This window comes from Canis aureus, chromosome 15, assembly GCF_053574225.1.
Source record: "Canis aureus isolate CA01 chromosome 15, VMU_Caureus_v.1.0, whole genome shotgun sequence".
NCBI lineage: Eukaryota > Metazoa > Chordata > Mammalia > Carnivora > Canidae > Canis > Canis aureus.
Window position 1 is genome coordinate 46194582 of NC_135625.1, and position 23788 is coordinate 46218369.

General features: G+C 52.3%; 1 protein-coding gene across 4 annotated transcripts in view; it reads left to right on the plus strand.

Annotated features, from left to right (window-relative positions):
* PTPRN2 (protein tyrosine phosphatase receptor type N2) overlaps positions 1–23788 on the plus strand; it is a 723767-nt gene that overhangs the window by 65372 nt on the left and 634607 nt on the right. For 2 of the 4 annotated variants that reach the window (XM_077849498.1, XM_077849499.1), the window contains exon 2: positions 1589–1639. The exons of 1 other annotated variant lie outside the window; for it this stretch is intronic. In XM_077849498.1, the coding sequence (XP_077705624.1) occupies positions 1589–1639 (51 nt within the window). Of the gene's footprint in view, positions 1–1588; positions 1640–23788 lie in introns of those variants that run through there. One more of the 4 variants, XM_077849501.1, reaches the window with a different exon arrangement.

The window sequence follows — 23788 nt, forward strand, 5'->3', positions numbered from 1 at the left end:
CAGCTGAGGGGTGTCTCCAGGGCCCACAGCAGCTGGGCTCTGCTGCTGGTGACACTGAGCCTGGCCGAGCCCTGGGCCCTCGCAGGAACAACACTGGACGCAGCCTTGCTAGTGCCCGGGCGACAAGCTGGCTGTCGGGCAGGTCCCGGCTGCTTTCCCTCCGGGCCTCCTGGGCCTGGCTTGGGTCGCAGGTGAGACAGGAGTGGGAGCGAGCAGCTCTGGGACAGAGCTGTGCGGATGTGGCTGCGGTGGACGGCTCAGGGTGGCTCACGGATAAGCAGGGGTGGACATGCGCTCCAGCCACCCCGAGGCGTGGGAGGGTCTGTGTTCCAGGGAAGCCGTCCTGGCTCGGGGTTGCGGTCCTGGGTGGCCCGCCGAGGAGCGGCTCCTGGGACGTCTCCTGGGGGACACGGAACCATCAGCTCTTGCTCTACAGTGGCTGTGATGGCAGATGACCTCGTGACCTCATGGTAACCTGTCCCCTGACTCCATGCCTCTGGTTCCGGAACCACATGTGCTTTTGGGCCTTGCCAGCCCTTCCTTGTTACAGAGAAAGCTTCCGACTCTAGGGGTTTTAGAGCAGGTGAGTAGTAGGAACTTCATGGTGATGCGAGGGATGGATTCCTCCAGTGGAGATGCCCCTACCTGCCGTTCCTTCCTGTGCATCCGGCTCCGGGCACCTGCTGTGGGCCGACCCGGGTGCACAGAGGAAATGGCAGAGGATCGAAGGACGCGGTTATGTGGTTCCTCTTGTCGGGAACCTCCTGGCTGGCAGAGGAGGGTCGGCCCTATGTGGACAGTCACCGCAATGTGCAGGGCCGGTGGCCAGTGCTCGTGTGCTGGTCGGGCTGGGAGAGTCCACGGCCTGGGTGCGCTGAGTGGACAGTCAGAGTTCGTTAGGAGGCGCCGCGGGATGCAGGTGCTTGTTGGGAATACACTCTCCGCGTTGCTAGAGACCTAACGTGCTCAGAACACATCCCGGCTTTGTCAGCGGGGGTGTGTGGCCAGAGCACCCGGCAGCCTCCGGATGGGGGGCATCCGAGTCTCGGCCTCCCCCTCCCCTGGGTCTCCATTGCACCCTTCCTGTCCGGCTCGCCCTGTTTGACATCTGCCTTCTCGGACCCTCTGTGGTGGGTACAGGCATTTGGGGTCACACTCCCCATTCCTGACTGTTTCTGGAAAATGAGAGGCCCCTCCCCGCCTCCTCCTTGCGTTCCTGGCAGTACCTGGGGCCGTCTGTCCACGTGGGGCCTCATCCTGGGCATTAGGCTCAGTGCTGGATGGGATGACCCAGCGCTGTTGACAGGGCTCCGTGGGGCCGAGGATGTGTCTGCATGGACGCCCTGTCCCCCAGCCCCGCTCCCTCTGCTGCTCCCCTGGCGGAGATAGGAGGTTTGTGAGTGTGTCCTGACGGAGAGGCCAGGCCGCGGACACGTGTGTGTCCTCTCATGGACTCGGAGCAGGTTCCCGAGTTCAGCTTTATCTCACAAGAGCCAAACCCAAAGGGCCATTGGGTGGACGCGTGGGAGTCTGCGGCTGGGACGGCCAGGGCAGCGGCACTTACCCCTCTCTCGCTTGTCCTCCCCAGGCTGCTTGTTCCAAGATGACCTCTGCTCATCGTCTGAGACCTGTGTGAACGGTAAGTGTGTGGGGCAGGTGTGTATCCACCCTGCGGGCCTGGGCGGGCTGGCCACGTGGGGCAGACATTCGGGGTGGGTTCCTTTCCCCAGCACTCCTAGGGTTGTGCGGCCGAGACCTCTCTGGCGTGGTGGATGCGCGCCACATCGTTTGCAGGCGGGGGGGCGGGGGGTGTCAGTGTCACGTCTGCGAGCCCCCAGGACTTCCTGCGAGTTGCCCACAGTAGGTGGGGGTCTGGGGCCCTGCCCGCCCGCAGCCCCTTGTGTGCCTCTGGCAGAAGCCACGCGTCCTCTACACCCCTGGTTCCTTCCCTCACAGGCACAGACAGATGTGCTCGGGGTTCTGGGTTTGCAGGGCTGGTGTCCCCCCAGCAGCAGGGTCGGGGGCAGCCCCAGGGCTTCCTGCTGCAGTGGCCTGGCCTCTCCAGGCAGCCCTGGCATCCTGTTTGCTGGCTGCAGGTCTGGGCGCCGCCAGTCCGTGGCGGCCCTCACCTGTTGGGGGAGGACTGAGTCCAACACCTGCTCGGAGTTTTGCCTGGCACTGCGGTTCCTGGACCACACGGGTGTGCAGCGGCCTTGGGTTTGTGGGAGGAATGAGTGTGACGGGTGTGGCCGCTCCACTCCTGCTGTGCTGGTCTCTCAGGTCATTTGTGGGCCTGTTGGGCTCCCTGCTGTGTCCTGGCACAGGTGCCGCTCACTCCCCCAGGCGTGTGTGCAAACGAGGCCATAGGTGGGGCCCGGTTCACAGGGGCCCGGTCCCTGGAGGCTATGCACGAGCCACAGGTGCCGTTCACTGTCTGGCTGCTGGGGGCCTGGCGTGGGGCAGCCCTGAGGGTCCAAATGCCAGTACCTGCTGCCGTGAGTGTCCCAGGAGAGGATGGGCCTGTGCACCTGGGGTTTTGGGGCTGCTGACGCTCCTGCTTTGTCCTTGGGACGAATGGCTACAGCTCTGCACGGTGCTGTTCTGTGTGGTTTGGGGGAGGGTTTAGGGAAAGAATTCTGTGCAGATCATGGTGCCGGTGACCCGGGCAGGGGGGTGGGGGGAGACAGTGCGGTCAAACCTCCCTGATGGTGGACGCAGGGGGTCCTGCTGGCTGGGTGCCTGCGACCCTTCCCCGTGGTCGGGCCTCACCCTCAGCCTTCCACCCCCACCCTGGGGGTGGCTTGTGAGTTCACCTCATGCAGCTTTTATTTGGAGATGGCTTTTAAGAAATCTTGTTTTTAAAAATCTGCCACCTGCCCTCGGTGAAATTCGATTATGAAGGAAGCAGATGGGTGTGTGTTTAAGTTGGAGACGTAAGTGGCCCCAGCATAGTTAGAACTACAGTTCTTTTCCCATCCCTCGTTCTCGACAAGAGCTGGCCTCAGGTCATGACACTGTGGGGGTTTCCTTCCCTGCTTCCTTCCCTGAATGGAAGCATGTTGATGTCATGCAGGATGATGGCTGTGACTTCTGGGGTAGATGGCGTCTGCTGTCTTTCTCTACAGTTCGGGTCTGGGAGGCAGCAGGGCAGGCGTCATCTGGTCTTAAGCTGTGTCTCTGAGTAGCTAAGAGGGAGTGAGAGGAGGACGAGGTGGCCGCTGCATCTTCCAGGCCGCTGGCTGCAGGGCAGACAGGTGTGACCTCACAGCTCTGGGGGCATGGGCGGGCCACCCTGTGGAGTCCAGAATGTTCTGTGGCAGACACAGCTTCCCTCTCTTCCTCTCCACTCCTCTCCTTTCCTTGGAAACAGAGATAGGTAAGCCTGTTAGCCTCAGAGATGCTCTCCAGTGTCCCCCAGACTTTCTGAATCACAAGTCAAAAGGTTTCATGGGATAAGATACTTTCTAAAGAAAGACAAAGATGAACATACTTACACCTCCCAGGACGGTTACTGTCAAAACCTAAAATAGAAACAGGAAGGAGTGTGGGTGAGGCTGTGGGGAAATCTGACCCCTTGTCCCCTCGAGCACCATTGGTGGGAGTGTAAGGCTGCGCCCCTGCCAGCAAGGGGTGTGGACGGTCCAGCAAAGTCTGACGTAGGGTCACCATGCGATGCCCTAGAGGGTGGCAGGCAAGGACTCATGTAGTCATGTGCATACCCGGTGTCACAGTGGCAGCGAGCACGGCAGCCAGGAGAGGGGCAGCACCAGTGTTCAACGCAGTAAACACAGGGCCATGTGCACACCGTGGGTTCGTGTCAGCTTCGAAGGGGAGGGATTTCCAACACCTGCTCTGACATGGATGCACCTTGAGGAGCTCAGGGATATAAACTAGCCTCGAATGGTGCGTGCTCAGGGGCACCTGGGGGCTTGGCTGGTGGAGGGTCTGCCTCTTGGTTTTGGCTCAGGTCCTGATCTCAGGGTCATGGGATCGAGCCCCGCGTTGGGCTCCCTGCTCATTGGGGCATCTGCTGGAGATGCTCCCCCTCTACCCCCCTCCCATGCTCACTCTCTCTCTCAAATAAAAAATTCTTAAAAAATAGCGGGGGTGGGGGCAGATGCTCTGTGATTGCATGTCAGTGAGGTCCCTGGAGCTGTCCGATCCATTGAGGCAGGTGGGCAGCAGGGGCCTGGTTGGTGGGGATGCAGTTTGTGTCTGACAGGGATAGCATTTGAGTTTGGGGAGATAGAAGGTTCTGGAGATGGCAGAGGTGATGGTTGTACAACCATGAGAATGTGCTCAGTGCTGCTGAACTTAAACATGGATTCAATGCTGCAGTTTAGGTTACGGATGTTACGTTATCTAATGTCACAATTAAAAAAGAAACAAGATAACCAGACTGGGAGAACCATTATTGGTAGACCAGAGAGTCTCATTCTTGCGAAGAACTCCCACTCCTTATGAGAAAAAGGCAGAGCCCTGAATAAGAAATTGGGGCAAAGATGCAAATGGTGATTTGCAGAAGAGGAAATGAAAATGGTCCATGTGTTCAATGGGAATGTTTACCCTGAAGATGGTTTAGCGAAATTTAAACATAAACCACACTCAGCAGATTGGCAGATTAAAAAGATAAGTGACGCATCCAGTGCTGGTGAGAACGCGGGGAAGTAGGCACACATCCCCCTGGAGTATGAGGTGGTCACAGTCTCTGCTGTATAATCTGGTGATGTCCATTAAGTGACAAATATAATAATATCATAGCATAATATATTATGATAATACAATACAAAATAATATAATAATATCATATAATAATATAGTAATAATATAATATAATTCAGTTTGTTTTGGGGGAGTCACATAAATAAAAGCAAAGCTGTGTGCCCGTATTTGTGGTGGCAAACCCTGTGACACCTGTGAGTCCACTGATAGGGGAGAGGTCTGAATTATGGACGGGCTGCAGCTTGGGAAATTATGTAGATACTTAAAAATGATTTAAATATCTGTTTGCTAACCAGGAAAATGTCTTAAAAGCAATTGTCAGAGCAGCAGTCATGATACGATCCTGTTCCTAGGAAAGCCTGTGTCCATGCCCCTCGGTGGATGAACAGAAGGGAGCTTTGCTGGCCAGGGTGCCGCCAAGCGCTCAGCCCCACAGGGGCATCAGATGCAGGCTTGGAGCTGGGCCGAGTCCAGAGAGAGGGTGGCCGGGGTCGGTCCACAGCCTCATTCCTGCAACGGCGCTTCCCGGGGCATGGAAGCTGGCCCCTGAGGGCACAGGCTGAGCCCCGACATGTGAAGGGGCCTCCTTCCCGGGACTCCTTCGTTTTTCCTCCTCTTTCCTGTGTCCTTTGTTTCCTTCCAAAACTTTCTTGGGCTGTGAAGGAGGACGACCAAATAAATGTATTTGTTGAAAGTGCTCACAACACTTTTTTTCATTTTCGTGTTTAGTGATCAGAACTGGGCCTGTCAGCAGAGGTGCTGATCTCCTGGGTGCCCCACAGGCTCCTCTGGTTTATGGCTCTGGAAAAAATAGGATAATAGGAAGCTTTAATCTGACACCAGGAACAATGAAAAGTATAGTCAGCTTGGAGAGATTAGGTAGTAGCAGGAGAACCTACGCCCTGACCCTGGAGAGGCTGGGAAAGCCTTTGGGATCCAGACACCCCTGAGGCCCTGGTCCCTGTGGGACCTGGACACCCGAGGCCCTGGTCCCAGTCCTGTGGGGTCTGGACACACTGAGGCCCTGGTCCCTGTGGGATCTGGACACCCCGAGGCCCTGGTCCCTGTCCTGTGGGGTGTGGACACCCTAAGGCCCTGGTCCCTGTGGGTTCTGGACATCCCGAGGCCCTGGTCCCAGTCCCGTGGGGTCTGGTCACCCTGAGGCCCTGGTCCCTGTCCTGTGGGGTCTGGACACCCCAAGGCTCTGATCCAAGTTCTGTGGGGTCTGGACACCCCAAGGCCCTGGTCCCTCTCCTGTGGAGTGTGGACACCCTGAGGTCCTGGTCCCTGTCTTTTGGGGTGTGGACATCCCAGGCCCTGGTCCCTGTCCTGTGGGGTCTGTTCACCCCGATGCCCCTAGCCAAGGAGGTTCTTGGGTACAGCTGGCTCTGTGGGAAGGGCTCTGCTCACCGGGAACCCAAGCTTGGTGCTCAGATCCGACTCCTCTGGGTCATTTCAGGGAGCCGAGCAGCGGGTTTTATAGAATGGATTTTAAACATCAGCTTTGTGGGAACCATTTCACTTGTGTTTTGGAAGGAGGTAGTCTGTCTTGACTGTTTAGGTCATAAGGCCACACTGTGGAGCTACTGGCTGTCCTGACTGCGCTCCTAGACGCCAAGGACATAGACTTGATAATGTTTTTGTCTGGATAGACAAAAATTCTGGATAAAGGTGTTGGGGAAGGGCAGGCCCGGTGGCGCAGCGGTTTAGTGCCGCCTGCAGCCTAGGGCGTGATCCTGGAGACCCTGGATCGAGTCCGATGTCAGGCTCTCTGCATGGTACCTGCTTCTCCCTCTGCCTGTGTCTCTGCCTCTCTCTCTCTCTCTCTGTCTCTATGAATAAATAAATAAAATTAAAAAAAATAAAGGTGTTGGGGAACCCAGCAACATCTGTGAAGATCATTTTAACGGCAAGATGTAGAGGCCAGATCCTCAGGGTTTGACCTTCACTTGCTTTTCTTGGGCAATTCCTGAGCATGGTTTTGGGGGTTACCAGGTGAGCTTTGTATGGCAGCCCGTTATTCAAGGCTAGGGGACGTCTGCCGAGAAGTCTCCTGGCCTTGCAGAAGTGATAACTCGTGGCCATTCAGTTTTAATTTTATCCAGTTGCTCAACAAGTCCGTTCTCCCTGGAGGCCCCTGGGCATGCCGTGGTTGCCATGGTTGGCATGGTGGGCATGGTCACTATGGTCACTGTGGTCCCTGTGGTCGAGGATGCGAGTGAGACTCGTCCTGAGACCCCAGAAATGAGGAAAAAGTTTAGGGTCTGAATATTCTAAATCCTTCCCTTGGGGGCAGCCTGAGGGCTCTCAGTGATCCCTGAGGCCCTTGGACCCACTGAGGGGCCGGTATTTCCTTGGCATTTTCCTGAGTCTCAGGGGGGAAGCCGCACTAAAGGGCTGTGTGCCCAGGGTGGCTGCTTGACCTGCGTTGGATTTTCTTAAGTGTCCTGGGGGCTCCTCTGCCTGCGGAGGAGAAAGAATTTCTTTCAGGAAGCACGACTCTCCGCCATGTGCCTGCTCCTCCACAATGATCTGCCCCCATGGAAATGAGAGCAGGGAGGAGGTTGACCCAACCATGGGGCTGGGGGACTGCCTCTGGACATGAGCAGGGGGTGCAGGCACCACAGCTGCCCCCCAGGGGCTTCCTCTCACCAGGCCCCAGAGGGAGGGCTCTGTCCTTGCAATGACCTGCTGACCTGTGGGAAACCCCACATGGGCCCAAGTCCCCAAGGCCTTGCGTGTGACTAGGCCTCAGCCAGCTGAGCAGAAAGCGGGCAGGCAGGGGCTTTGTTGTGGGCTCAGCACCTCTTGATGCTTCTGGATCCCTCCAGCAGACAATGTGGACGTGCCCGTCTGCCCGCACCAGCTGATGGGCTCACCCTGTGCCTGGGCCCCTCCTGGACGCACGTCCTCCTCCTCCTTTCGGCTTCTTTAGTCACCTGCTCTCACTTCTCATCCTTTGATGGAGATGTGCTCACGTCAGAAGCTTTGAAAAAATGGAAAGTAGCAGGAAAGCAGAAGGCATTTCTGTCGACAGTGTCTGCTTGTGGTTTAGCGGCATTGCCTGCGGCCTTTACCCCATGCTGCAGGTGCGGGTCCTGGGTTGTCAGTCGCCCTTCCATCTCCAGCATTTTCTGAAGCTGTGCACAGCCATCTGCAAACCTGCTTTGTACTCTGTGCTTGTGCTGGGAGCCCCCGAGTATAACATAGCCTTAAAAAACATTTGCATCTTTTCTAATGTTTAAAATATGTTCACATATCAAAGCAGAAGAGAGCTTTGTGCTTGACGTTTTCTTTAGTATTTTGGTTGTTTTCCAATGAGATATTCTTACGAATCAGATCAGTGCATCGTGGGCTGTGGGGCTTTGAGGGGGGGAATCAATGATTATACCTTCAGAATCTGTTTTTAGGACATAGCATCTGTGTTTGCTTGTCTCCCATTTAGGGTTATTGGCCATGGACCCAAGTCCACTAAAAAAAGAATTCAGAAACCTGCCTTCATAGTAGTTAGGTCACCGGTACGGCTTCATGTAAACGCATTTCTAGAACCTTCTCTACGTGGACATGAGGGTGGCACTTCTGGAGCTCTGATAGCTCTTCTCCAATGGCCAGAATTACCTGAGTTTGCTCTGTGACTTGTGTGTCCTGTTTGTTTCCTCCTTGGCCTTGGGTCCCCTGGTGCACAGGTCCCGCGGTTCCTGCCAGCTCTTCTCGGCAGTGGCGTCTGTGTCTCACCTGTCTCGCCCTCCTGTCCGCTCCTTGGGGCCCGAGACCCACCCGTGGGTGAGGTCAGACTCCAGAGGCCAGCCTGGGTGTTTGAGGTCACAGCCAGGTGGCTCCAACATCAGGGGTGCGTGGCAACAACCGCCCTGTATGTGGCTCTGTCTCCGTTGCCCGCATGCCGTCCGGTTCCCGTGTGCCGTCACCCTTGCTGTCCGTTCGTGCTCTGACTTGCCTGCCTTCCACTGCTCAGCACCAACACTATGGCTTGTCCTGCTCACGGCACTTGGCACTTTAACGTCCCTTCCAGACTGAAGATTTCCGAGAAGCCCTGGAGTGCTGCCATCCTGCTGCTCATTGCTGTGTGCATGTGGGCACACTCACGGCTCTGCTGACCCTGTGCCTTGAAGTGCAGGGGTCGGTGATGGGCAAGGGCACGACCCTGTGTCAGCCTAGCTCATGTCTGCGGGAACATGCCCAACTGCTCTTGCCTGCTGTTTCCTCCTCACCCTGCCCTCATTCTCCAACTCAGGCACCTGCCTGTTCCTGTCACTGGGCCTCCTTCTGTCCTGGCCACAGTTGGGGCACAAGGAAGTTGTGAGCTCACTCTCCCTGCTCTCGGGGTAGCCGATGCTGGTTGGGGCTTGGAACTGACTGCTCTGCTCAGAGGGCATTTCTGTGACTTCCTTGGGGACCCTGCTTGGGGCCAGACGATAAGACTGCATGAGTGTGGGCCTGATGACGGCTCTCGGGGGAGCCGCAGGGAGGGGGACGCCTGAGGAGGGTCGTGCAGGTGGTGGCTCCCATGTGCAGTGCAGGGGCAGCCCTCCCATGTCCTGCTCCGGTGTTGGGTCTTTCTTGCGTGTTGGTTGAGCCTCAAGGGTGGAAGCGGAAGGTGGGAGAGTAGGGCACCTGCGCAGCTCATGTTTCTTCCCGGACGGTTTCCATTTGGTGGGTGACCCAACGGTGAGTCTTTGTTCAGGATGGGGTCTGTGCCGCTGCCACTGCCGCCGTCACATCTGCCCGCTTTCTGTGGTCGAGCTGCTGCGAACCTGCGATCTGTGGGGTTCAGAGCCAGGCAGCGACACTAACTGTCCTCTCTCTCTGATGCATTTTTAGGGGTTGGGTGTGGGACAGTGGGGCCCTTTCCTGCAGCTCCTCCAGCCAGAGCTGTTAAATCTATTTAGATTTCAAGCAATGTGTAGAAAGGACATATTACGGAGATTTCAAAGATTTTTGTTTGTTTTATTTTACTTTAATAGAGAATTTGGCACACTTAAAAAAACCCAACAATTCAGATACTTATGTTTGTCGGTTTGAAGCTGAATAGCTGTTTGGAGAGTAGGAAATTAGAACCCAGTGTTTGAGGAGCCACCACACACGTATTATCCATAAAATGCAATGCAGAATTATCTCTCAAACTACATGGTGATTGTTTCCAGAACTTTCTCACATGCCTCAGTTTTCCGGAGACATGCCCGCCACGAGGAAGCACCTTTGGGGACCTGAGAAGGATGTCACATTGTGAAGTGAACTTAAAGAGAAAACTTATTAATTTCTAATTAATGTGTTGTTTTCTAGCTGACACATGCCATGGACTGAATGTTACCATGGTGGCACCAGGACTCTCCTCTGTCAGGAAGTCCTCCTGGTTGACCTAGAATCCCCTCCTCCTCTCTGAGAAGGCAGCACATGCCCCAGGTGATTGATTACCCAGTGCTCATGTACTCCTGAGGTTGGGGAGTGTCTGTACTCTGGGGGCCAGGAAGCCACCTGACTGCAGGCACCAGCGGTGTTGGCAGATCGAAGGAGGTTGTCGAGATCAAGGAAGGGACAGGAAGGCGTAGTCCTGTGCTCAGTCACAGTGTATAGGTTCTCACAATGTATACTTGCATCTGTTACACAGATTTTTAAAATAAAAGGTTTTATTTATCCCCTGGACCACCCCCAGAGGGATCCATCCATCTCTCCTGCTCTCCTGGGGAACCCCCTCACCAAGCCCAACTCTGTTGATGTGAAAAATGAAATGAAATATATTGGTGAAAAATAAAAAGGAAATAAATCCTTAAAATAATAATAATAATAATAATAATAATAATAATAATAATAATAATATTTTGTTTTCCTAATGGTAACCTATAAAATCTGGAAATAAAGACTAAAGGACACAAAAAAACTACCCCAAAGATAACACCATAGCTCATTCTAGTTCTTCCTTTTGAGCACGATGTTTTTGTTGTTCTGAAATGTTCAATATGGGGACGCCTGGGGTGACTCAGTGGTTGAGCATCTGCCTTCAGCTCAGGGCATGACCCCGGGGTCCTTGGATCGAGTCCTGCTCCCTGCAGAGCCTGCTTCTCCCTCTGCCTGTGTCTCTGCCTCTCTCTCTGTGTCTCTCATGAATAAATAAATAACATCTTTTTTAAAAAATGAAATGTTCAATATGTATGTTCAACGTGCTCCAATCACGTATGTGAGTGCCTGGTGTGCACCGCCTGGTGGGAGAAGGAGAGCATCGTCATTAGTGGAGCCACTTTGGAATTATTTTGATAACAGAAGATGGAAGCAAGTCTCATTTATAAAAAGAGAAAGTGTTAATCACTGGGGTCCTTCCCCTGCTTTTAGGTTTATCACATGTTGCTTCAAAAATAAATTATGCCAATAGTGTATGGACATATTCTCCTGGAAAATGAACGCTTTGGAAATACATCGACCCCAGGGGAAAGATCTTCCTCCGTATCCCTTCCCTCGGCCAGCCATCACCCCACCTGCAGGCAGTGGTGGTTACCAGTGGCCGCGTGCCCCACCTGGCTGACGTCCATGCCCCTTAACATGGAATGTGCCAGGCGCTTGCTCATGATAAGGGTCCAGCAAGTGCAACTCACTGGTCTTGCCCCCTGGACTGTGCTCAGTGAATTTATTGCCCAAACAACACATACCACCCAGGGGCTGTTCCGTGGGCAGGGTCATGCCCCCTCGTCCTCACGGGAGGGCTGTGGGATGTGGGCTGATACCACCCTGCGTGACCAGGAGGCTTGTGGTGCTCCTAAATGCCAATTAAACCTAAAAGGAATGGAAATTAATTACTGAGTTAAACAGTGTGAAGCAAAATTTCATCTGGCTTATTAGCAGGAAGAGAAATGCAGTTTTGAGCCTCTGCATTAATCACTTGAGTTAAGCTGGATTCAGCTCCATTTGTGCACCTGTGCACAGCTATAGTGTTTCCCACCCGTGCACAGCCTTGGACGTGCGTGTTCCCACCTGTGCACACTCACACGCAGCATCACAAATACGGCCCTGGTTAGTCCTACTGGGTATGTCTGTGTAACTAAAATAACCAGTAGTGGGGAAATAACGTGGGCACGTATCGTTCCAAATAAGCAGTAATAGCGGGTTTGGGGCTGGGTGTGTACCTGCAGCTCAGCCTCCTGCCCCAAGGCTGGGTGTTGAGGACGTGGGCTCTGGTGGATTGTGTTTCTGCACATCACGGTTCTGAGGACTGGGGCCCCAGACACCTTCCCGTCACACTGCCTGCTGACCCTCACGGAGACGTGTCTGCATCTTGCAGCTTGAGGCGGTTAACCAGGACCCAAGATGGGCCCACAGGGTCGCGTGGACTTTGCCGTCACCATTGCAGTGGCTCCTTGGCCCGTCCCCAACGTGCCATGGGGCCTGCCACAGCTCCTTGTCGCTCTTGTCCTTAGCTACTGGGAGGCCCCCAGGATGCTGCCCACGCACACCATATAGCTTACATGTACCACCTGCTGGCCGTGGCCTCCTTCGTCATTGCCTGGACCCTTCTCAGGATGCTTCCTTCAGCTGAGAGGCCGGTGTCATCCAGAGCCCGGCACCTGCTTTCCTAGCTGCTCACATGTCATCCTGCCATGGAGTCCCTCCCGCTTCCCCTGGGAGGCCCCCCCCCACAGAGGCGGTGGGGCATAGGGGGGCTGCCCAGGGCCCGCTGGTTGCTGACCTCGAGGACTGTGGATATGCACATTTCTAGGACATTTCTGAAATACTCTTTTTCCCTTGTGTCCCCAGTTTCTAGGGTGATATACTAGCTCATTGAATCACCTCCCCAGTCTCCACTTGTGAGGTTGGGGTAGGACAGTCAGCTGTCTGGCAGAGGAGGCCCGTGTGCATGTTTTCCGGGGCACATCCAAACCCAGAGCCACTGAGGGTGTTTCTCCAGGGGGAGTTCTTGGGAAGTGCTGGTTACACTTGTGTTTCCTGCAGCATCCACAACCCGTAGCCTTCACGCTGTCGCTCCAGAAGCTTCATCAGCGTTCTGATGGGTGAGCAGATGCCACGTAGGGAGTCTCCAGGTACACCAGGCCCCCTCTGTCTGGTTCAGAGTTTGGGTGATGCATGGTCAGCTGTGCATGGGCGACACGGCCGAGGTCCATGAGGACTGTGACCACCCCCCACACTTGCACTGCCTGCCTTTCTGGCCCGAGTCTGTGCTCTGAGGTCACTTTAGTGTTACGGGTTCTAAGGATGCTACCAGCACAGAAGGAAGGAGATGCTCTGCTGTGAAGGAGCACTCGGTGCCTCAGGGGACAGACCAAGCAGATTTAACTAAATCAGAGCCAAGAATTGTGAATAGTCAGGTTTATATTGCAGTCGTTTCTGCTTTGCAGGTTTTTTCTTTTCCTTTCAAATGCTTAAAACAGTTTGTTTTTGTGATACTTGCAGCCAACCTGATGTTTATTTTATTTTATTTTTATACAAAAGGATTTATTAAAAAAAAAAAGGATTTATTAAAAAACCAGTAAGACACTACTACATCATGACGCTGTCACACTGGGCTTTTAACACAAGACTTGCTCTACAATACTGGGGGGAGGGGCGTAACACACAAATTGATTCGGAAGCATAGCAATTAAGAAATAAAACAATGTAAAATTAACATCAGAAGCAATAGCTCATTCTTGTCCACAATGTCACCGTCACCATGAGGGCCGGATGGCTTGGGCTGTCTCTTGAAGCCAAGACGGCGGTTCCATCAGGTCACTTAGGGCCACATTGGATCTTCCGAGTGGGTGGCTGTGCTCCCCACAGCAGCCTGAGTCTGTGGTCTGTGTGGCTGTCAGTGCTCAGAGCGGGGAGCTTGGCTTCCTTTCCTCCCCCACCCCAGAGTCTGGTTGCCATGGAGATCAGAACACCCTCCAGAATGGGGGGGCTTAGTGTCCTGCCTTTTCCCACATTTTCCCAGGGCGCAGTGGCACCTATCCGTCTCTGACACGGTGTGTGCATTCATGTCCGACCACAGGCCCCATCTGCTCTCCTGAGGGCCGGCCCACTTGTAGGCCGTTCCAGGAGTGGGGTCATGCGGGTCAGCTGGGGGGACACCCACATGGATGCAGCCAGTCCCAGCGCAACGTATGGACAGAGAACAGACACGGGTTGTGGCAGGAATGGTTTTAGAGTTTCAACGTATCTTCAAGGCTGTTCCTCCTCCCTTACTAGGATGCTGAGAATAGAATTGTAGTATTTAGAGGAATCTGCTAAAGGCTGATTTGTTTATTTTTTATTATTTTTATTTTTTTATTTTTATTTTTTAAATTTATTTTTTTGATGTTCAATTTGCCAACATATAGAATAAGACGCAGTGCTCATCCCATCAAGCGCCCCCCTCAGTGCCCATCACCCAGTCACCCCCACCCCCTGCCCACCTCCCTTTCTACCACCTCTAGTTCATTTCCCAGAGTTAGGAGTCTCTCATCTTCTGTCTCCCTTTCTGATATTTCCCACTCATTTTTTCTCCTTTCCCCTTTATTCCCTTTCACTATTTTTTATATTCCTCAAATGAATGAGACCATATAATGTTTGTCCTTCTCTGATTGACTTACTTCACTCAGCATAATACCCTCCAGTTCCATCCACGTCGAAGCAAATGGTGGGTATTTGTCATTTCTAATGGCTGAGGAATATTCCATTGTATACATAGACCACATCTTCTTTATCCATTCATCTTTCGATGGACACCGAGGCCATATTGTGGACATTGCTGCTATAAACATTGGGGTGCAGTTGTCCCGGCGTGTCATTGCATCTGTATCTTTGAGGTAAATCCCCCGCAGTGCAATTGCTGGGTCGTAGGGCAGATCTATTTTTAACTCTTTGAGGAACCTCCACAGTTTTCCAGAGTGGTTGTACCAGTTCACATTCCCACCAACAATGCAAGAGGGTTCCCGTTTCTCTACATCCTCTCCAACATTTGTTGTTTCCTGTAAAGGCTGATTTAAATTTGATTCAGTTTTGCTGGAGGTGTTGGGGGGAGACATGAAATTAGCATTAGGGATCAGAAGCTGTTGGGGGGCTCAGGGGGCTCAGTGGGTTGAGTATCTGACTCTTGATTTCAGCTCAAGTCATGACCATAGGGTTGTGAGATCGAGGCCCAGGTCAGGCTCTGTGCTCAGCAGTGAGTCTGCTTGAGAGTCTCCCTCTCCCTCTGCCCCTACGCCTGCCTCTGTGCTCTCACTCTCTCTCGCCCTCTCTCTCTCTCTCTCATGCTCTCTTGCTCAAATAAATAAATCTTAAAGAAAAAAAAAGTTGTTGATATTTTCAGATACAACCAAGAAGCTGGATGAATGATGAAATCAGTGGTTGTGCCACTTTGAGAAGCCCCAAAATTCTTTATCCTTAGAGCAAAATTTTACACTGAACTTTGGGTCTAAAGATTATACTTTAAAAAAAAAACCTTAATTTTTGGTGAACGGGAGACTGTTAGCCCTGTTCCAGTGGTCAAGGTAGTGGTGTGTTGGTAAATGTCCAGCAGCCAGCATCGAGGGGGCAAGGAGGCTGATTTCCAGCCAACATGATGCCACTACAGGTGCTTTGAGAGGACATGTGACATTCAGCATGTGGGGCCCTGGATGACCCTTGGCACCTTGGGGCATTGATCTGGAGGAATTTGGAAGCAGTTTCCACAGAGGCTGGGCTCCCAGTGGAGCACCAGGTAAGGGGCAGGCAGCCATAGGTCTCTGTTCACGCTGACGCAGGTGTTCCTCACTGCTGCTCAGCTCAGGAGATCAAGCTTGGCTTGGGACCTGCCGCACTTTCAGGGTGCGAGTTTGTGAGCTGTTCCTCCTGGATTATCATCCCACTGGTCTCTTGTGTTGCTGAAGCATCACTAAGCAATAATAATAGTGTGTTTGCATGGGTTATACGTTCCTGAGTGTTTTCACATCTGTTGTTAGATTTCAGCAACATCACTGAGCAATTTTTTTTTCTCCCTGAGGCATTTTTGTTCTCATTTAACAGATGACAAACTTGGTCCCTTGGATGTTAAATGTGGAGATGCAGGGACAGAATCCCATTAGAACCCACAGTTGACCCAGCCCATGGTTCTTCTGACTGAATCATGTACCTTAACGATTCACGTTCTAGGTTCACCATGAAGATCCACATTCTAGGTTCACAGCGAAGATCCACATTCTAGGTTCATGGCAAATATCCATGTTCTAGGGTCACGGGGAAGATCCATGTTCTAGATTCACCTCAAAGACCCACCTTTTAGGTTCGTGGCAGAGATCCACGTTCTAGGCTCACCATGAAGATCCACATTCTAGGTTCTCTTTGAAGATCCATGTTCTAGGTTCACAGCAAAGATTCACATTCTAGGTTCTCTGCAAAGATCCATGTTTTAGGTTTGCTGCGAAGATCCATGTTCTACGTTCTCTGTGAAGATCTATGTTCTATGTTCCCTGTGAAGATCAATGTTCTAGGTTCTCCACAAAGGTCCACACTAACCATTATTTGCCTCTTGTGAACTCTTTTTGAAGCCAACAGAAGAGGAAACAGTCATGTGTGGGTTAGATGAGTGTTGAAGTGTGAATAACCGCATGCCCAACAACCTCTGCAGGAACCTCCTAACTCTTGCTGCCTCTGCAGGCTGCCTTATAACTGAATATCTCTGTTTGCCTGAAAATGAATTTCAGGGGCACCTGGGTGGCTCCACGGGTGGTGTCTGCCTTTGGCTCAGGTCTTGATACTGGGGTCTTGGGATCAGTCACACATTAGGCTCCCTGCAGGGAGCCTGCTTCTCCCTCTGCCTGTGTTTCTGCCTCTTTCTGTGTCTCTCATGAATAAATAAATAAAATCTTAAAAAAAAGAAAATATATTTCATTGAGAGTGAGTCAGGAGTCTCCCTGGACAAGTTCTGTGGCCAGGCTTCCCACCAGCTTGGGGAGGTTCTTGGTTATTTTTACATTTAGAAATAAAAGTAAACAAAGGTCTTCCCTCTATTCATTTGGCTTGAAATCCATATGGTTTGTGTGGTTTTAAACTTGTTTTCAGAACTGGAAGAAATCTCAGAGACTGGAAAGTGGGTAAAGGTGCACATGTGAGGCAGGTTCACACTGCTGGCGGAGCCGGAGGCTTGGTGGTAGGTGCGATGGGAGCCAGGGGGCTAGTCCGGTAGGCCTCCTGCACATGCCGGGAGAAGGCCCTCTGCTCTGCGGGCCCTCAGCATCTTCCATGGTGGAGAAGAGCTGTTCCTTGGCTTTCCTCTGACCTCAAGTCCTGTGCAGTAGTATGACGGGGACAACTTACTTTCCTGTTTGTGCCTCCATTTTGGGAAACAGACAAAGCTCTCATATTTTTGCTGAAAATAAGACTGATCATCTGAAAGAAGAGGAGCGAGTGAGGAGGGAAACCCCACGGCCTGAGGGCTCTCAGCATCAGCAGCTGATGTGGATGGCCCTGCGGGCTCCTCTGTCCATGCAGAGCCCAGGTCAGCTCCAGGCAGAGTGTTGGGTGTCTGAGCAATGTGACGTGGTGAAGAGACTGCAGCTAGTATAAGACGATGGACGCGTTCAGGTAGTGATCACCTGGTGCCCTGGCTCAGGCGAGCGCTGGCCTTATCAGAATCGAGGATGGCCTTCAGGTTCCTCCCAAAAGGGATGAATGGAGCGGGAGATGGTGATGCTCTGGTCACCAGGTAGGTCCTGTGGCCAGTGGTCTACCCTGGAGTCCCTGAGGGTGGGGTGCCGCTTACCTGGGAAGGAGAAGACTTTCCCCCCAGCCCCCCACCCATGTCTTCTCTGCTTTCCCACCAGGAGGCATCCCAGCTCATCCCTCGTGTCCTCCGTGGCGTGCACTCAAGGTGTGTCCTGCCGGGGGTGGTGGGGGTGGTGCGACTGGTGTCATCCTTTCCCTCCCACAGTCTCTGGGCATCTGTTTGCTCCTGAACACTAGTCTGGGGGAGTGGGCTGTGTTCAGGGCGTTCCCAGGGTTTGGCAGCTGTAAGAAGACTGCTGGGAGTGCCCTTGTGTGGGCCTTTGGGGACCCGCTGACCTCGTGAGCTGGAGGGGGGTGCTTAGCTCGGGAACCACCTGAAAGTTTCCTTCATTCAGGTTAGTTGAGAGTCTCGAAGGATGCAGAAATGTAAGAAATAAAAGTAAATACGTAAAAAGTAGATGGTCCCATGAGCCACTAGAACCACACCTCGTTGTCTTTCAAGTCGTCTCTCCTGCTGTTCAGTCTTAGTGTTCCGGCAAAACAGAGCAAATTATCCTTGTTTTTCCAGTTGTTGAAACAAAACATTATAACCATATTTGACGATAATCTGTGTCCAAATAAAACTCTCCCACTTCGACTTTATTATTTTCCAACAAGTCAGATCCCATTGTGATGGTCGGGAAACTCTCCATTCCTTATGGTTTCCTTTGGCTAGGTCTCTGCCTCACCTGCTGTGTGGCATGAACAAATGTTCTTCAGCTACTCCGATGACCTGGGTAAGAATTTACTTTTCTTGTTTGTTTCAAGGAACAGAAATTCACTTAAGCGTTAATAAGACCACTGTGGGTGACGGGGGAGCGGCACAGGGCTAGTTGCCATGTCACAGGTGCTTGAGTCATCGGCTTTGTCTGTTAATCTGATTGGCTCAGGTCGGTCTTCAGACTCCAGCCACTGAGTCACGTGTCTCCTGGTCCAGATGGGTCAAAGTGGAGGGGCTCTTGAGCTGCTCACACCCCCTTTTCCAGCAGGGCTTGTAGGCTTCTCTCTACCAACCTTCTGAAAGTGTATCAGCAGTTCATATTTTGTTTCTTCATTGTCTGAAAAGAAACACAAAGCAACTAGAATCAAGCTTCATACTTGAGTCTGTTTATTGTGAATTCACATTTTCACTTTCTTAACCTGAAAGCACATGCATATGTGTACCGTCATGCACACTGTGGTCACCATCTCTGGTGCACACATATTGGCCTGGAGGTCAAGAACGTGGGGCCAGTCTGGGATACCAGCCTTCTTCTTGAGCTTCTCTATTCATGTCACTTCCCCATGAAGATGCTGGATTTCTCACCTGTAAAGTGAGGAACTTGGCTACATCGGAGGTTATCAACCTCGGTTGCCCATTAGAAACACCTGGAAGCTTTTCAGTAACACTGGTGCTCGGACATGGCCTGGCAGACTTGAATCAGAGTCTCTGAGGAGTGGGGCCTGGGCATCCACTTGCTGTCTTTTCTTCCCTTCTTTTTTTTATGCTCCCTGAAGTGAGCTCCAGTGTGTAGTTAAAGTGGAGAAGCACTGAGCTGCGTGATCTTTAAAAAACCTTCTGGCCCTAAAAATTCCATGTTCTCTGCACTAAAATGCCAGCTGTGCTTTGTGCGATGAAGCCAAAGGCATGGGGGAAATTCAGTCTCCTCATTATTCCTTCTGTGGTTTGTTAGCAAGAACAGCACCAGCATAAACGATCTTTCTCTGTGGACACACAAATCAATGCAGATGACTAACTTGTCATTTAACAAATTGCAGATGACAGTGTAAAATCGTCTTAGGTAAATAACCCGAGTCTAATTGAGTGATGGCTTTCTGGTTTTCATTTTTAAGGATATTAGTATAAGACACAGGAAGACTATGAAAAAACTAGCAGTTGTTACTGATACCTGCATGGTGTTTCACAATTTATAGGAGATTTTGTATGCTTTATTTCACTGGAGGCACAAAATTCCAGTTGTATCTTAGATTGGCTGCTTGTCAGCCTGTTACTCTGTCAGCTGGAAGCAGGACAGAGTAGTGGGGAAGCAGGCAGGTGAGCAGTTGGCCACAACATAATACAACATAACAAGACCTACAAGGTCTTTAGCGGTAGAATTAACCAAGTTATGGAGGCCGGTGACTTAACATATATCATGTAAAGTGAGGAGATAAGCTCTGTGTTTGCTTTATGGGATCCTTTTGATTACAACATAGATGTGTCATGCTATGGGAAGACTCCTGGGCAACAAGGGAGAAGATCTGGGTTCCAGGCCTGAAACTGTATTTCTAGGCTGAGCAGCTGAGCACACACGACCAGGGCCTCCCTGTGCCATAGGCTCAGGAGGTTGGAGGTGCTGCCCAAGTCTAGCATATGCCTGGCATGTAGCCGGCTCTTAATGAGCATGTCCTGGAGGCTGTTGGACACATACTCAGGTAGTGTCTGGGGCAGTGGACTCGGTAATGAGCATGGGCCATGGGGGTCCAGCAAGACCAAGAACTGAGTCTCCTAGGGACTCAGAACTACTGCCTCCTTCTAAGCCCCAGTTTGCTAGTGAGGATGATAATATCTTCCTTGTACAAAGGTGAAATGGGGTATTGCCAGTAAAATGTTGAGTATCTAGTGGCAAGTACTGGACACTCAGTGAGTGTGGGTAAAACTGTTATGACAATAAATGTCCACAGTGAACATTTGTCTATGGACGGAGAAGCAGCACACAATGGGTGTGTATGTGAAGTTGGGTTAGGGAAGCTCTGTGAAGGGGAGGGCAGGAGCGACATCAATGAAAATCAAGACAGACTCAGGGAAGGGGAGGAAATTGTGAAGGCTGTAGAGACACCACTGTGTCTCTTCACAGCAGTTTTTTGAGGTGGGCGCTCATAGTATCTTCCCATGATAGGCGAGGAGGCCCAGGGTAGTTTAGGAACTGCCCATGATCACACCACTAATTAGTGCTGGAATCAGGATTTGTACTTGTCTGTAATCTGGGCTATTCTACAGCCTAAGAGACTCTTAGAACTTCAACTTCCTTATGTCCAAAATGGGGATAATACTCTTTATCTGAAGGTTAAGTGATAAAGAGCATAAATGGTTTCGCATAGAACCTGGCACACTGGTGATTTTTAATAAATGGCACATTAACTCTGATGATGATGGTGATAATGATGACAATGATGATGGTTACAATGGTGGTGCTGATGGTGATGATGATAAGAATGGTGATGGAGATGTTGGTGATGGGGGTGGATGATGGTGATAGTGGTGATGATGATGGTCACGATAGTGCTGATGGTGGATGATGATAAGGATGGTGATGGAGATGTTAGTGCTGGTGGTGATGGTGGTGATTGGGGTGGGTGATGGTGACAGTGGTGATGACAATTTGATGGTCATAGTGGTGATGATGGTGATGCTATTGATGCTGATGATGGCAGTGGTGACGATGGTGATGACAAGTGGGATTAAGAAACTGGGAGAAAGTGGAGGTAGGAGATGATGGGTTCACCTGGACTCTTGGACTTCCAGTTATTTAATTCTTTATTGAAGGGCGTGGTCTGATAGTGCCTGCTGGGAGGGAATTGGAGATCTTGTGACAGGATCTGGTTGAGAGCATTGGCTGCCGTGAGTGAAGGTCTGCACCACTTTTGAGAGGTGATTGATAAGTTCACCCAAGCACCTTCAGGAAAGTCTAACAATTTGTTTAATGTTTGGAGAAATATGGGGAGGGTTGTGATTTAGGTATGGTGGAAGGTGGTCCAGCTTAGGGGCTCTGCTGTGTGGACACAGAAAGGAGAGTAGCTGGGGCGCCTGGGTGGCTCAGTCTGCTGAGCATCTGCCTTTGACTCAGGTCATGATCTTAGGGTCCTGGGATCAAGCCCCATGTTAGTCTCCCTACACAGTGGGAGTCTGCTCTCCCTCTCCTTCTGTGTGCTCCTGTGTTCTCTTTCTCTCTCTTGAATAAATAAATGATAGATAGATAGATAGATAGATAGATAGATGATAGTAGATGATAGATAGATAGAAAGGAAAGTAGGGAAGGGTGTGAGTGAGTCAAGTGGGGGAAGCACAGACGGTCCATGCATCTGGGGAGGAATGCACATTGGAGAGGCCGTGGCTGTTCTACCAAGTTGGGGAAGATTTTCACCCAGATGCTTGGTACCTCAGTTAGCTAGAAGTCTAATATGCGACTAATGAGAGAATTAGTTGTTTTTCGTGCAAGTCCTAGATACACTACTACTTTTCAGACTCAGTAACTCAGATTGGAGTAATTTATCCTAATGAAATGTTTTAAAATACAGGGTTGAAAACTAATGTGTAAGGATGTTTAACAACTTTCCTTATAATGTAAAAAAACTAAAACCACTCGTGTGACCAGTACCAGCTGAGATGAGTTGCAGGAGAGCTGCCGGCAGCCTGCAGAGCTGGTTGTGAGGGCTCCGCATGGCCCAGGGAGCATTCGCGATGGAGTGCGATGTCTGATAGGGGAGGCAAGGGGCGGCCTGCAGTTTGGTGAGCTCAGCTATGTCTAAAAATGAGTAATTATACAGAGAAGAACATTAAAAGAAAACGTGTCTATAATGATTTTTTTGTTCATGCTTCTCTGCATACTCCAATTTTATGCCGTAAGATTTTATTGCTCATATAATGAGAAAAAAAAGTCATCAAAAACTGGGAATTTGGCAACTTGAGGTTTCCTCTGTGCTTTTTTACAAGGGGATCTCTTAACCTTAGGTGAAACCGCATGGCCTTTGGGGACACTCGTCCTTGTAGGAAGTACTGTGGTTTCTTGGCAGCGCGTCGGGGGGATGAGGAAGCTGGTGCTCCCTGTGTGCAAGGAGGTTCCTCCCCACAGCCTCTGCGGAGAGTGGGGGTCTTTCTGTCCGCCTTCCCCTTCCCTGCCCCCCTGCTCGGGGCCCGCCCCCCGCCCCCAGGCCTGCCGTTCTGAGATAGCCTGCCCCTCAGGCGCTGTGTCTCTCACCAGCCTGCAGGGTGGAGGGTGGAGTTCGGTGGGCAGCTGGGAGGGGTGTCTGACGTCCTGGGGACCCACCAGGGCCAGCGCCTCTAGCTGCACAGCTCCTGTTTGTCCTGAAGAACTTTTGTGTGCAGGTGGCTGGATGTGGAGAATGTCTGGACTCCTGGCAAGAGCAAGAACACGGATGTCTCCTGGGGTGGTGCCTGGCTGGTCAGGGAATGCCCCAGGCTTGGTCCCTTGTTGCTGTGAGGGGTTCTGTGAGGGGAGGTGGAGGGGGAGCCGGGGCCCCAAGGGACATCCTGTGGTAACGGGGGAGCACCCGCAGGCAGTGGGGTCCTGGGGACCCTGGCTGCAGGGCTTCTCTGCGACCTTTGTGCACAGAGAGAAGGCCTGAGCACTGCTGGTCTCGGCAGGATGGCGTGGACCCGGCAGGCGTGGTGTCCTAGGGCCACAGGGACTCCAGGTTGCGTCCTCTGTGCTGCTGTGTCTGTGGGCACCTCCGGCGAGTCGTGTCCTGCTGTCTGTCCTCAGGGTGTTCCCTGGAGGTGGAGACATTGGAAAGTGTGGTCTCCACAGTCCTTGTCACCTCGGATGTGCGGTGAGCGCAGCCTGGGGCGGCCAGGCGGAGGCCGTGCTGTCGCCGGGTGACAGCCTTGCTCTGTCTCCCCACGGGTGCTGCTCCCTTGTGCTCACACCCCTCCTGCTCCCTGCATATCCCCCCCTCCTCTCTAGCTGTGAGCATCATCTGCCATTGCACGCACGGAGCCCTGGTGCCCCCAGAGCTAAGCCACTGGCTAGTGATGGGGTGTGATCTGGATCTGCTCTGTGCCGGCTCAGGCAGACCCGAGGCCGCTGCCGGGGTGTGAGGCTTTGGGAGCAAACCCCAACTAGGGGCACAGGGGGAGCTGGCAAGACTGGGTTCTCTGGGCCCCAGGCTGGATGGTCAGGCCTATCTGGGCTTGAATCCCAGGACTGCCAGCCAATTAGCCTCTCTGGGCCTCCGTTTGCTCACGTGGAAGATGGGGCACCCCTGGATAGTTGGGGCACGGGATGAGGATGAGCTGCGGGGCTCCCCCCATGGCTCCCGCCCTCACCTGGGGACATGTGTGGGGTGGCATCTGAGTAGGAGAATGTGACAGCTCCTGGTCCTTGGGCCACACCCTTGTCAACTAGGTCAGAATTGGAGGTGAGGCCCGAGCTCCACAGGTGCTGGAGTCGCGCTGGGGCCCGGCGCTGCCGCAAGAGAGAGGTTGGAAGCGGCGCCAGACAACAGGAGGGGCAGGCAGGCTGACGGGGTTGGGGGGGCTGTGCCCAGAGAGTCTGCACTGGGGTTTGCTTCATCCAAGTTTAGAGGCGGAGTCACAGCGAGGCCAGGTGCCGGGGAGAACCAC